General features: G+C 47.5%; 1 protein-coding gene across 4 annotated transcripts; it reads right to left on the reverse strand.

The window, feature by feature from the left end:
* Positions 1-40: 40 nt before the first annotated feature.
* Positions 41-11578, reverse strand: LOC309369678 (uncharacterized protein). 4 transcript variants are annotated; one of them, XM_081910715.1, is made up of 5 exons: positions 11391-11578; positions 5356-9363; positions 3910-3984; positions 3232-3317; positions 41-762 (listed from the first exon to the last, which is right to left on the reverse strand). In XM_081910715.1, the coding sequence occupies exons 1-5, from the start codon at positions 11458-11460 to the stop codon at positions 691-693; spliced, it is 4311 nt and encodes a 1436-aa protein (XP_081766841.1). In that variant the 5' UTR covers positions 11461-11578; the 3' UTR covers positions 41-690. The 4 variants fall into 4 exon arrangements, with proteins under 4 accessions (XP_081766841.1, XP_081766842.1, XP_081766840.1 ...); XM_081910716.1 differs by having other exon boundaries at positions 3910-3972; positions 5356-9369; XM_081910714.1 differs by having other exon boundaries at positions 5356-9369.
* Between the last annotated feature and the right edge of the window lie 2540 nt (positions 11579-14118).

The following is a 14118-nucleotide window of genomic DNA, read 5'->3' on the forward strand; positions in this document are numbered from 1 at the left end:
AGCTATCCCAGAAGACAGAACAGCAAGAGGGATTGCTGCTTTCACTGCACAGAGATCCCTCTTGCTGTTCTGGCTTCTGAGATTCAGAATATTTTGTTTCTTGTTTTCCCCCTCCAAAAACTAGGTGCGTCTTGTGGTCTGGTGCGTCTTATAGAGCGGAAAATATGGTAGCTTTCCCTCACATTTCAGCATTTTGGCCAATGGAAAGAGTCACAGCAGTGACTGACATTTAAGAGAAGGGATCTAGTCGATTCGAGATCTAGCCATTTAGGAAAAAGGATCTAGCCAATTCGAGGCAAGGGTGTGGTTGTTTCTGAAGGACCGGCACAACATAGCACCCCAAACAACCAGTACATTAAAGATAAGGGGCTTGCCTCAGGACCCCTGGTGAATTCATGGCAGGAGTGAAATTTGAGCCAACGGCCTTCCGGGTGCGTAGCTCAGTCTCTTCACCGCAGTGCTATGCCAACCCTCTGGTCCATTTGCAGATAAGCATAAGGAGCAAACTTTGCAAGCAAGGGGTCAGCACTTAGAGATATCCAGTTGCATGTGATGGAAAAACAGAATCAGTTCACGCTCTTGTGTCAGAACTGGAGCTCAGCTGCTACAGAATCTCTCCTTCTCCTTTCGTGGGACTCATTCTGCCTTCATTTCTGATCAGCCAGCGGCTGCCGTGAGTCCTTTAGAGCTTTACTTCATCTGCTCTATCCATTTCACACTGAAGGCAGCGCAGGGGAAGTTGGCTCTCAAGTCGTGACTCAGCTGGAGAGGAAAAGACAAACACAGGGATGGGGGTGGGGAAAGATATATGAATTCATGTTAAGGATACAGTCATACCTCATGTTACGTTTGCTTCAGGTTACGTTCTTTCAGGTTACGTCCCGCGGTGAACCGGAAGTACCGGAAAGGGTTACTTCCGGGTTTCGCTGCTTGCGCATGTGCAGAAGCACAAAATGACGTCACGCGCATGCGCAGAAGCACCGAATCGCAACCCATGCATGCACGGACGTGCTGCTGCGGGTTGTGCTCTTTCCATGTTGCGAACTGGCCTCTTGAAGGGATCCCATTCGCAACCAGAGGTACTACTGTACAGTGGTGCCTCAGGTTACATACGCTTCAGGTTACAGACTCCGCTAACCCAGAAATGATGCTTCATGTTAGGAACTTTGCTTTAGAATGAGAACAGAAATCGTGCTCCGGCGGCCCGGCGGCAGCAGGAGGCCCCTTTAGCTAAAGTGGTGCTCCAGGTTAAGAACAGTTTCAGGTTAAGAACGGACCTCCGAAACGTATTAAGTACTTAACCCGAGGTACCACTGTATCAGCATTTAAAGATGACGTGGTGAGTTCAGGGTGGGGTGGGGTTCAGTCTGGATGAGGCCCTGAATTCTTTCCAGTTACTGGGATCCTATAACCAGGCAGGTTACAATCTAACAGAGGAGTTTACTGAATGGGTCAGACAAATTTCTTTGTAAGACAACGAACTTAGCTGGCCACTCACGAGTCTTCATCAGCGTCCCAAAAGAATTAGCTAAATTGAGAGAGCTTCAACTAAGGGCTGATCTTCATGCAGGAAAAAAATGCTATAAATAAGCCAGAAATTAAATCATTGCAACAAAAGGGGGGGAAACGCTATGTTAAAAACACATTAATTTTTTTTTGCTCTCTGGTGGTATCTGGTTTTGCATGTTTATAACGCATCCAAAACTTTTTTTGACCAATGTAGCTGAGTCCTAAGTGATGGCTTCTGCCAGGCTATTGAGTGGTCCTTTTCTCCACCCCGCTCAGCCAACTGCTAGGTAAGAGGGCAATAGCCAGAGTGGTTTGCAAACAGAGCTGGAAGCAGCCTGGAAACTGAAGAAACAGCAACCTGCTTGCTCTGTGATACATCCAAAACTGTCACTAATGAGATAGCAAGCTCTGTTGGGGTGTTAATACTGCGAGCCCCTCTCTCTGATCACCAGTGTCGAAGCAATGGTTCTTCAACATCAACTTTGTTGGACCGGTCATGTTGTTCGGTTGCCTGATTATCGTCTTCCAAAGCAACTGCTCTATTCCAAACTTAAAAATGGAAAGTGGAATGCTTGTGGTCAACAAAAGAGGTTTAAAGACGCTCGCAGGACAAATCTAAAAAACTGTAGTATAAACACCAATAACTGGGAAACACTGGCCTGCGAGTGCTCCAGTTGGAGAACAGCCTTTACCAAAGGTATCATGGGCTTTGAAGACCCTCGAACTCAGGACGAAAGGGAGAAACGTGCTAAGAGGAAGGTACGCTTAGCAAATCCACACCGTGATCAACTCCCGCCCAGAAACCTATGTCCCCACTGTGGAAGGACTTGTGGGTCCAGAATTGGCCTCCACAGTCACTTACGGACTCACTATTAAGACCGTGTTCATGAGAAGAGTCGGTGGATGAAGATTGGAAAAAATTTAAAGACTATTTACAGAAAGACTGTAAAATTAATGAATGTTAGAAGGATGATGGAATGAAGTTATATGGCTTTAGCAGAAATGTTATAAAGAATTAAGTAAAAATAGATTGTTAATGGACTAAAGGGAAAAAATAAGGTTAGATTGTGTTAAGATAAATTATAGGACAAAAAATTGAGAAAGATGGAAAGGATTTGCTGAAATAGCTAACTGAACTGGAATACAAAAAAGGGAGGTGTGAGGAGGTCGTTGAAACAAGTAAATGAAAGATAAGATATGGAAATATTGGATGTGTTTTTAATTGTTTCTGTTTTTGTTTTGTTAAGATAAGTAGTGTTTTTTTGGGGGGGTTTGTATTGTATTGTTCTGTTCTGTTTAACTCCTTTTTTTCTTTTTGTAATCTTTAAACTCTTAATAAATATTGTTTTTTTTAAAAAAAGAAGACCGTGTTCATGGAAGACAATCTTACTCGGCTACGAGTGATCACCAAAGAAAGAAAAATACATCCTGTAATCTTTTGGCTTGGATGTGATCCCTTACTTCAAAATTGCTTACATCCCATAGATATTTGGAGACTGTTTAATAATAATAATGGCAATAAAAAGCCCTACAAAGTCAGTGGCCATTGGCCACTCAGATTCAGACTAAATCTTTCAGAAAACATTATCACATTATTACTAAGAGAAGGAATGATGACTGATCCAAACAGAGCTGATATTATGGTTACCAAGCCCTTAAAATTGCTCCATGTTAAATCAGAAGTTGCCTGGAGGACTCCGTACGATAATAATGAACCCTCACCTTGTTCAAAACCATCTCTTGGGTTGTGGGGTCAGAGATATTCAGGGAAGTGGTCAAGCCCATTGACAAGATGACCTGGGTCCCACCTGCCAGAGGAGAAAATCACACACAAAACCACATTTGTTCCTTTTCTGCATAAGTTCAGCCACAAGTCCCAGAATTAGCAGACAGGAAGAAAAAGCTTTTCTCCACATCATGTGTCTTTGTATAAATGCCTGTCATTTAATTACTTTATTTATGAAATATACTCAGAGTCGCAAAGTGATTTCAAGTGATTTTATTCAGCCCATAGCGGTGAGGAGGAATGAATGAATGGAGGTCCCCTCAAAGTATCTGCTTTATATACATTATTTACACAATGGGCTGCACATGATTGGCTAATTCCGGAATTCTACTGTAAGCCAATAGGTTGTGGATTCGCTTCTATCTGGAGCATGATTGGGTGGTTCCTGCTAACCAATCATACTGCTGCATTGTTCTAGGACCAATCAGACTGCTGCATTCTGAATCCTATTGTTCTAGGACCAATCAGACTGCTGCAGTTTGGATCCTATTCAACTCAGTACATAACAATTTATTTATGACATTTATATCCTGCAGGAAGAGAAATTGCAAAGTCAGGTGAGATTGAGGAAGAGTGACACAGGATGCTTCAGTCCCTGGATGCCAAGAGCTTACCTGTATCTGGAGGTAGAGAAGGGCAGGAAGGCCTTGGCGGGGGCCTCTTGGTTCCACCTGGAGCTGCAGAAGGGGCTGAAGGAGCCACAAAAACACAAGTCAGCTCTTTCCTTGCAAGAGATCCAGCCCCTCCCACATCATCACCCATCACCCAGCCCAGCCCTGAGACTAGGGAGAGGGGCTGCTTGGGGGAACACGAGTAGACCCTTCTCTGTGGTACTGCCCCAGTTGTGAGACTCCCTCCCGTGCTGAGATAATAATAATAATAATAATAATAATAATAATAATAATAATAATAATAATAATGTATGTGTTTGTTAATATATTATAAGTTGCTTTGAGTTACTTACCTTGGTAAAAAAGATTAATAATAATAATAATAACAACAACAACAACAATTTTGATAAAAACCAGATGTAGTCTGACCTCTGTTTATGTTCTGTGCAAGGTGAATGTTCAATAAACCCACTTCTTAGGGTTAGGATAATGCGAGCCTTATCTGTTTGTTTGTTAAATTTATATACCGCAGAGTATATATGATCCCAGGGCAGTTATCTCAGCCTACAGATACTTGCATTCCTTCCAGCTCTGCCGCCTAGCTCAAAATGCATACGCTTCAGGTTACAGACGCTTCAGGTTACAGACTCCGCTAACCCAGAAATTGTACCTCGGGTTAAGAACTTTGCTTCAGGATGAGAACAGAAATCGGTGGCAGTGGGAGGCCCCATTAGCTAAAGTGGTACCTCAGGTTAAGAACAGTTTCAGGTAAAGAACGGACCTCCAGAACGAATTAAGTTCTTAACCTGAGGTGCCACAGTACTTGCGTGCCTAGGAGCCAACTCCCAGGGGCCGAAGTCCCTTCACACACACCCCAAATGTTTGAGGGGCTTCCCCTCCCAAGGGTTGACGGTCACTGCCATTCAAATGGTTGGTATGAGCCACATCATGTGATCAATTCTGTTGGGCAGAACTTAACTGCCCCCCAATATTGTATTCAAGTCGGCACCCCTGCTTGTGTGAGTCTTCCCTGTTCAGATGAACGTCAAAGTCAGTATGCTTAAAAGGTAAAGGTAAAGGTACCCCTGCCCGTACAGGCCAGTCTTGCCAGACTCTGGGGTTGTGCGCCCATCTCACTCTAGAGGCCAGGGGCCAGCGCTGTCCAGAGACACTTCCGGGTCACGTGGCCAGCGTGACATCGCTGCTCTGGCAAGCCAGAGTCGCACACGGAAACGCTGTTTACCTTCCCGCTGGTAAGCGGTCCCTATTTATCTACTTGCACCTGGGGGTGATTTCGAACTGCTAGGTTGGCAGGCGCTGGGACCGAGCAGCGGGAGCGCACCCCGCCACGGGGATGCGAACCGCTGGCCTTTCGATCGGAAAGCCCTAGGTGCTGAGGCTTTTACCCACAGCGCCACCCGCGTCCCCCATGCTTACCTGTATGCTTACCTGGCGCTGAAATTGGAACCTTAATAATTTTGGTCACCTTTGTTGACGATGTGGTGGTACCAGTTGCCCTTGTGACATTTGTAGTTAGTGTGGTAGCTTGCCGTGAGGCGGTGGGTTTCCCTATTGTCTTTGGTGCTGCAGTGGTTTTGAGCAGTGAAATGGTGGAAGAAGCAACTGTTGAAGTGACCTTGTCAGTTTTACTGGTGGTAGATAAAGCTTCACCTCTGGAGGTGGTTGTGAAGGTCATCTGTGGTCCTGAGGTGAGGGCAGGGGAGCTTCCAGTTGTGGTTGTGAGCTTAGTTGTGGTTGATGTGGTCTGTTTTGGCGATGTGACAACAGGGATGCCACCTTCACCCTTGGTTGCAGCTAGCGATGGGGACAGGAGTGCTGTCGAAGTGGCTTGATAACTTTGGATAAAAGTTGTGAGCTCAGAGGTGGTTTCACCAGGCTGGGAAGAAGGAGCTGTTGTTGGGGTGGAGGTTCCTTCTGCAGATGTGGCTTTTTCTCGACTGTGGGATGCCAGCAGTGTTGACCTATTGTCTTCTACTGCAATGCTGATGAACATAGTTGGTTGTTGGCTGAGTGTTACGTCTGGAACAATGCTACTGGACCCCGCTCTTTGACCTGTGATTTCAGTTGATGGGGTGGTGGAAGAGAGGCCTGTTGACGAGGTCTCTTCTGGCGGTGTGCCAGCAGTGGTGGTACTTTCATCCGTGGTCTTAGCTAGTGATTCTGTTGGAGTGACTGCACTTCTTTGGATGAAAGATGTAGGATCAACGCTCGTTTCACCAGGATAAGAAGGATGAACTGGTTTTGGGATGGTGGTTCCTTCTGCAAATGTGGCTTCTTCTGTGCCGTAGGATATTGGCAGCGTTGAGCTATTGTCTTCTACTGCACTGCTAATGGAGGTGGTGATCTCTTCTGTCGTGCTGAAAGTCACAGCTGCTGGAGTGCCGGTTTCAGCTGTCGTTGCAGTTGGTGAGAGAGAACTGTGTGCTGCAACAGTTTTGAGCTGAGCTGTGGGTTTACTTGGAGAGGAAGACGGACTGGAGACTGACAAAGTGTTGAGCCTTGTGGCAGTCACAGCAGTTTCGGATGTGGAGGGCTCAGCTGCTGTGGCTGGCAATGTGCTTAGCAATGAGGTGGTGGGTTGTGCTGCTGAGCTTGCCTTTGGTGCTGTAGTAGTGAGACTGGGGCTGGTTGTTGTGGTTTGGAGCAGTGAAATAGCGGAAGAAGCAACTGTTGAAGTGACCTTGGCAGTTTGACTGGTGGTAGATAAAGCTTCACCTATGGAGGTAGTTGTGAAGGTCATCTGTGGTCCTGAGGTGAGGGCAGGGGAGCTTCCAGTTGTGGCTGTGAGCTCAGTTGTGGTTGATGTGGTCTGTTTTGGCGATGTGACAACAGGGATGCTACCTTCACCCTTGGTTGCAGCTAGTGATGGGGACAGGAGTGCTGTCGAAGTGACTTGATAACTTTGGATAAAAGTTGTGAGCTCAGAGGTGGTTTCACCAGGCTGGGAAGAAGGAGCTGTTGTTGGGGTGGAGGTTCCTTCTGCAGATGTGGCTTTTTCTCGACTGTGGGATGCCAGCAGTGTTGGCCTATTGTCTTCTACTGCAATGCTGATGAACATTGGTTGGTTCTTGGCTGGTTTTTGGCTGAGTGTTACTTCTGGAACAGTGCTCCTGGACCTCGCTGTTTGACCTGTGATTTCAGTTGATGGGGTGGTGGAAGAGAGGCCTGTTGACGTGGTCTCTTCTGGCGTTGTACCAGCAGTGGTGGTACTTTCATCCGTGGTCTTAGCTAGTGATTCTGTTGGAGTGACTGCGCTTCTTTGGATAAAAGGTGTAGGCTCAACACTCGTTTCACCAGGATAGGATGAAGGATGAACTGTTGTTGGAGTGGCGGTTTCTTCCGCAGGGCTGATGGTCACTTCTGAAAAAGCAGTGGTGGTCTCCTCCGCTGAAGTCAGTTCTCTACGCTTTGTGGTTTTGAATGTGGTTATGTCTTGAGGAGCTAGCGATTGGGATCTTGAGCTAGTTTCTACTATCATAGTGCTGGGGGCTTCTAGGATTTCAGGTGTAGGGCTGCTAGCCACATCACCTAAAGCACCAGGGCGGGTGGTCATTCCAGATGTTGAACTGCCAGCGGCAACTGTCCGAGGTGAGTTGGTGCGGGGCTGCAGGGCTGCAGAAGGGAATGTGGATGGAGGGGGAACAGTTGAGAGTGTGGGTGAAAGGGCTGTGGAGGTGACTTCTACACTGGTGCTGAAGATTGGTGGATGTTCTGTGGAAGAGACAGACGCATGCATGGATCTTTCTGCTCCAGTGCTGGTGGTGGCAATGCTTCTGGCTGTGGTTATGGTATGCAAAGTAGCAACAGATCCTGTGATGGGCGTGGCTTTGTCTCGAGAGGCTGAAGATAGGACTGTAGGGCTTGTTTCTTCTTCCAAAGTAGTAGAATCCGTGATTCCAGCTTCTGAAGTGCCAGTGATAGCTGTCGAATCATGCAGTGAAGAGAAGAGGATCGTTGTTGGTTGTTGGCTGAGTGTTGGCCCAGTGCTCCTGGACCTCGCTGTTTGACCTGTGATTTCAGTTGATGTGGTAGTGGAAGAGAGGCCTGTTGACGTGGTCTCTTCTGGCAGTGTGCCAGTAGTGGTGGTACTTTCATCCGTGGTCTTAGCTAATGATGGGGAAATGAACTCTGTTGAACGGCCAGCGGCAACTGTCCGAGGTGAGTTGGTGCGGGGCTGCAGGGCTGCAGAAGGGAATGTGGATGGAGGGGGAACAGTTGAGAGTGTGGGTGAAAGGGCTGTGGAGGTGACTTCTACACTGGTGCTGAAGATTGGTGGATGTTCTGTGGAAGAGACAGACGCATGCATGGATCTTTCTGCTCCAGTGTTGGGGGTGGCAAAGCTTTTGGCTGTGGTCATGGTATGCAAAGTAGCAACAGATTCTGTGATGGGTGTGGCTTTGTCTTGAGAGGCTGAAGATAGGACTGTAGGGCTTGTTTCTTCTTCCAAAGTAGTAGAATCCGTGATTCCAGCTTCTGAAGTGCCAGTGATAGCTGTCGAATCATGCAGTGAAGAGAAGAGGAACATTGTTGGCTGTTGGCTGAGTGTTGGCTGAGGCTCAGTGCTACTGGACCTCGCTCTTTGACCTGTGATTTCAGTTGATGGGGTGGTGGAAGAGAGGCCTGTTGACGTGGCCTTTTCTGGCGTTGTGCCAGTAGTGGTGGTACTTTCATCCGTGGTCTTAGCTAGTGATTCTGTTGGAGTGACTGCACTTCTTTGGATAAAAAGTGTAGGCTCAACACTCGTTCCACCAGGAGAGGATGAAGGATGAACTGTTTTTGGGGTGGTGGTTTCTTCTGCAGATGTGGCTTCTTCTGTGCTGTAGGATACCGCCAGCGTTGAGCTACTGTCTTCTACTGCAGTGCTGATGGAGGTGGAGGAGTCAGCTACTGTGGTGACACCCGTGGTTAGCAATGTGCTTAGCAATGGGCCAGTGGTGGATTGAGTTGCTGAGCTTGCCTTTGGTGCTGTAGTAGTGAGACTGGGGCTGGTTGTGGTTTGTGACATGGTGGGAGCAACAGAATTGGAAGTGACTTTGGCCGTAGTGCTGATGGTAGGAGAGCCTTCACCTGCGAAGGTGGAATGAGAAGTTACCAGGGTGAACCTGGGTGGCCTAGTATTGGTAGAATAGCTTCCAGGTGTGGGTACAGCTGGTGAAGTGACTGGTAATTCTTCTGTGGACATTTTTGCTTGGGAATGGGTGGCTTCTTCTGCAGGGCTGACAGTCCCTTCTGAAACAGCAGTGGTGGTCTCCTCAGCTGTGACCTGAACAGCGCTTTTACCTGCAGAGGATGATGGGTCAGGACCTGGGAGAGTCCCTGTTGTTGAGGGGGGTGTGGTGGAACTGCTTAGCAATGGACCGGTGGATTTCTCTGTGGCATTTCTCTGTGGTGTGGAGGTGAGACTGGAGCTCGTTGTGAAGGCAGAGTGAACTGCGGCTGCACCTGTGGAGGAAGAGAAGCGAGATCGAGTTCTGCACTGTGGCACAGAAAGAGCTCACCTTCTCCAGAAACTGAAAATTTCGTTTAGAATTCCATACTTGGCTAGACAGACAAAAATTCTGACATGGGATATGGCAACATCCTTCACACAGTTTGCACCCCAGCTCAGCAACCTTTTTAAAAAAGATTGTTTTCTTCTGAAAATATTATGGATTATAAACATCCCTTTGTGTCTCTCACTGGGCTCCCCTGTAGTTTAGCACCTCTCTCCCTTCCTTCAAAACTCTCCTTAAAACCCACATTTCCCTGCATGGCCTTTGGCTAATCCTCAGAATCATCAATCCCTCAGTTTCTCCCCGTTTGTCTGCCTTAAACTGTGAGCTGCTTCTGAGTAGACAGCTGTTTGTGTACAGTACTCCCTATGAAATGCTCATGGTTGTATACTGACTTGTTTAATGCTAATAATAAAGATTTCTGCTAGCATAGCTTGGGAATGAGTGCAGCTCAGGGTTGGAGCATCCGCTTTGTATTCAGGAGATCCCAGGTTCAATCCCTGGTGTCCCCAGGAAGATCTCCAAGGGATCCCAATCTGCAACCTGGAGAGCCACTGCCAGCCAGTGTAGACAGCATTGAGTCTCATGGATCAATTGCTCTCTTAATATAAAGAAGCCCCCTATGTTCTTAGTTCAGTTGTGCTACAGCTACTATTGTTCTTAGGCCATTTGCTGGATGCCAAGGTCAGCAACCAGGGGCACGGGTGGTGCTGTGGGTTAAACCACAGAGCCTAGGGCTTGCCAATCAGAAGGTCGGCGGTTCGAATCCCCGCGACGGGGTGAGCTCCCGTTGCTCGGTCCCTGCTCCTGCCAACCTAGCAGTTTGAAAGCACGTCAAGTGCAAGTAGATAAATAGGTACCGCTCCGGCGGGAAGGTAAACGGCGTTTCCATGCGCTGCTCTGGTTCATCAGAAGTGGCTTAGTCCTGCTGGCCACATGACCTGGAAGCTGTATGCCGGCTCCCTCGGCCAGTAAAACGAGATGAGCGCCGCAATCCCAGAGTCGGCCACGACTGGACCTAAGGGTCAGGGGTCCCTTTACCTTTAAGGTCAGCGAGGGATGCTATTAGGAAGGGATGATAGAGAGCTACACCTGGGTTATCCTGCTTGGATTTCTAGCAAATCCTGGTGTCAATCACTGCTCCATCCACACACCACACTTGTGTTTGCACTGGCAACTGTGCAACAGGTGGACAAGTGGACACCTCAAGTGGGGGCTGATTTGGCCCCGAAGCTTCCAGTGGCTGACCCTCAATTTACATCCTCACCCCAGAGAACAACTAGAGAAGAAACCGATACGAAATTGACATGCACCCAACTGTTCAAAAGAGATTCCCGAAGCAAGCCTTAGAGGCAAGCCTTAGAATCCATGCCAAAAAGAGAAAGCAGCAGCAGTTTCTACACTGCGCAGGGTCCAAACTGCCCTGGGGCTTTGCCTGTTACAACACTCCAGTGTATTTCAACAGCTCCCAGGAAAGGAAAAGAAAATGCAACTCTGGTGCTATTCAGTTCCTAAAGTGGCTAAAATCCCTAGGGAGCATGGCACAGTGGAAGTAAAATATGCCACAGACAGAACTGAGCCAGGAAGATGGTTCTGTTGTGAACTGGTTTCTTCTCTGCCTATTTTACTCCACACTGCATTGCTGTCACTGCAGAAGCATTTCATGCCCCTTCTAGCTGAAAGTTATGAGCTACTCCTCGTGGTACAAGGGACAAGCTCCCTAGTTTTTCGCTGATCTTGAGAAATTCTGCGCCCATGTTTTTACACGAGGCACAAAAACACACGTTTCCATTCCTACGGTTTTTGCTTTCTTTGGCCAAGGGTTATTAACAGCTGATTCACGTATGAACCAATGCAAGGATTTGGCCCGATTCTGGAACTCCGGCTTTTCTCCAACGCCACCTTTCTTTCCCCCTGCCCCACAACACGTTGCTATGCATTAGTCAGTGAGACTTGGCAGCTGTCACTCACCATGGGTCCAGGGGCAGCAGAGAAGACACAATAATAAAAGGGGCACCACAGGGAAATGAGAGCAGCCCATTCCGGCAGTGCTTTTTGCTTGCCCTTCCAATCTGGGACCAGCAGCCCGGTCCGCTCTGTGTGTTGTAAAATCACAAGTGGTGCTTCTAGAAATCCTTGCTGTTGGTTTACTTCCTTGGCATGGTTTCCTGGTTTGAAAGACAGTTGGAGGGTGGAGTGCCCAAAACCTACTTCCTTTTTTTCGCTCCAAAGCCTTTGAATAGCTTTCTTACTGTAAGAGCTGTTTGAGAGTGGAATGGACTCCCATGGAAATTGGGGGACTCTCCGGGGGACTCTCCTACATTGGAGATTTTTAAGCAGGGGGCTGGACTGGATGATCCTTAAGGGTCCCTGTCCAACTCTACAATTCTACAATTATATCATAGGGAATTGTCATTTTTAATAATAATAATAGTAAATTTTATTTATACCCCGCCCTCCCCAGCCAGAGCCGGGCTCAGGGCGGCTAACACCAGTAAAATTACAGTAAAAACATAATAGGAAAGAAAACCCCAATTTAAAATACAGGTTACAATGCAATTTAAAATGCAGCCTCATTTTAAAAGTAGCCCATAGATCAAAACCGTAAGGGGAGGGACATAAGGGTCAGACTGAGTCCAAACCAAAGGCCAGGCGGAACAGCTCTGTCTTGCAGGCCCTGCGGAAAGATGTCAAGTCCCGCAGGGTCCTAGTCTCTTGGGACAGAGCGTTCCACCACGTCGGGGCCAGTACTGAAAAGGCCCCAGCCCTAGTTGAAACCAATCTAACCTCCTTGAGGCTTGGGACCTCCAAAGTATTGTTATTTGTGGACTTTAAGGTCCTCTGCGGGGCATACAAGGAGAGGCGGTCCTGTAGGTACGAGGGTCCTAGGCCGCATAGGGCTTGAAAGGTGAAAACCAGCACCTTAAACCTGACCCTGTACTCCACTGGGAGCCAGTGCAGTTGGTAAAGCACTGGATGAATGCGATCCCACAGCAAGGACCCCATAAGGAGCCTCACTGCGGCATTCTGCACCCGCTGGAGTTTCTGGAACAGCTTCAAGGGCAGCCCCGCGTAGAACGAGTTACAATAATCAAGCCTGGAGGTGACCGTCACATGGATCACTGTGGCCAGATCAGGGCGAGAAAGGTAAGGGACCAACTGCTTAATACGTCGGAGATGGAATCCAATTTGAAGATCAAGCACAGGAAATGCCTAGCTTAAGCACAGCCAGGAAACCTCAGAGGTTGTCCTGGTGGAGCAGCTGGTCGCTGAAAAATAGAGACACCAGTGTTTGAGTCTGCCTAAATGCCATATCATCTCACTAGAAGCCAGTCCCCTAAATCCAGATCTGTGTGGAGGGGCATTGTTATGTACTGAAGTTCTCACCCTGGGCCAGCAGGGGGATACGGTAGATAGTTTTCACTCAGGTCCACATATGCAAATAAGGGATTGAAAGTGACGTTCAGTGATTGGATAGTTACAGAAAGTGGTTACTGTTGCGTTCTAGTGGAGCTCTATATAAGCAGGCTGGCTGAACCCTTCAGTTCAGTTCAGTTCTGACCTGTGAATAAACAAGAACTGTTTGAAGAATCGCTGTGTCGTCTGATATGTTCACCCACAACTTAAAAGGCATTAGCAGCAGTGGTTGCTCGGTGCTGAGAGGAAATCATTGAAAAACACGCTTAGAAGCCACTTTGCATTGTTTTTCCCGTTTAAGGGCAAAATCTTATAGAATTGCTCACACAAGCAGGGGTGGCGTTTACCGTTTTATCAAGATTTTTTTTCTTCATTGAGTGCACACTCCGTTTCAGAACCACTGTATTAGGGTAAATCATTGCAAAAATATATGTATAAGGCAAAAGTGCATTCAAAAACGTGTATATGAGAAAATAGCACTCCAATGCTGATTAATTTGCATGAGGATTTTTTCTTTTAATGCAAGCTGATGTCGAAATGTGGAGAACTGGAGATTGGAAAAATGGGAAAACATAAATGCTATAAGGCGTATTGTCCACGTCTTCTCATATTGCTGAATACCAAATCCAGAGCCCAGACTTGCGTCTTCAGCCGACAGATACGTCAGCCTTGCCTCTGCTGGGACCTCTTTGCCATTTAGCAGGCTCAGCTGATCTTAAGCTCCGAGTTTCAGGAGATTAATTCTTCACATGTCTGCCTGTCACTCAAAAACGGAACCCAAGTCCTATTTGATTAGAGCAGAGAGATTAGCAGTGATGAATCTCCTGAGCTGGCCTGACGGCAGACAAATCTCTTGAAATCTAACCAAGGCTCCAGGGACAAAATTCCTCACTACGTTATCGATATGAGGAACTGGAGGAGTTTTGGTTCAGAAGGGGGGCGTGGATTGTGGTGTGCATAGAAGGAAAAGCCCCAGTACTGGATCAGACCCAGGCCATGCAAATCCTCAACCCCACCCTCTTTTGTCAAATTGGCAGGTAAAAGCAGACCAAAAGCCTGTGGAAAACAGAGGCTGTTTTGTCTGGTCTTTCTAGCTACTGGCTGAGAGAGTGCCAGGTTTACTTGGTTGCTGCCATTGACTCAGCTGGTGGGGGGATATGTTCATGGACATTCTAAATTCTCAGAAGTTTAAGGGGAGAAATTGTCAATACAGATGTGACATATGGGGCTGGTGCCAGGAAGGAGAGGAGAGGAGGATCCAGTAGTCTTCTTCTTCTTCTTC

The sequence above is a fragment of the Podarcis melisellensis genome, assembly GCF_964234715.1.
Source record: "Podarcis melisellensis genome assembly, chromosome: 5".
Taxonomy (NCBI): domain Eukaryota; kingdom Metazoa; phylum Chordata; class Lepidosauria; order Squamata; family Lacertidae; genus Podarcis; species Podarcis melisellensis.

Coding starts and splice junctions, on each gene's coding strand:
- LOC309369678 (XM_081910714.1), bottom strand. CDS start 11,460: ATGGGCTGCTCTCATTTCCCTGTGGTGCCCCTTTTATTATTGTGTCTT. Junction 3,985..5,355: donor GGTTCCAATTTCAGCGCCAG/GTAAGCATACAG, acceptor TGGCTCCTTCAG/CCCCTTCTGCAGCTCCAGGT. Junction 763..3,231: donor AAGAGATGGTTTTGAACAAG/GTGAGGGTTCAT, acceptor TTTCCTCTCCAG/CTGAGTCACGACTTGAGAGC.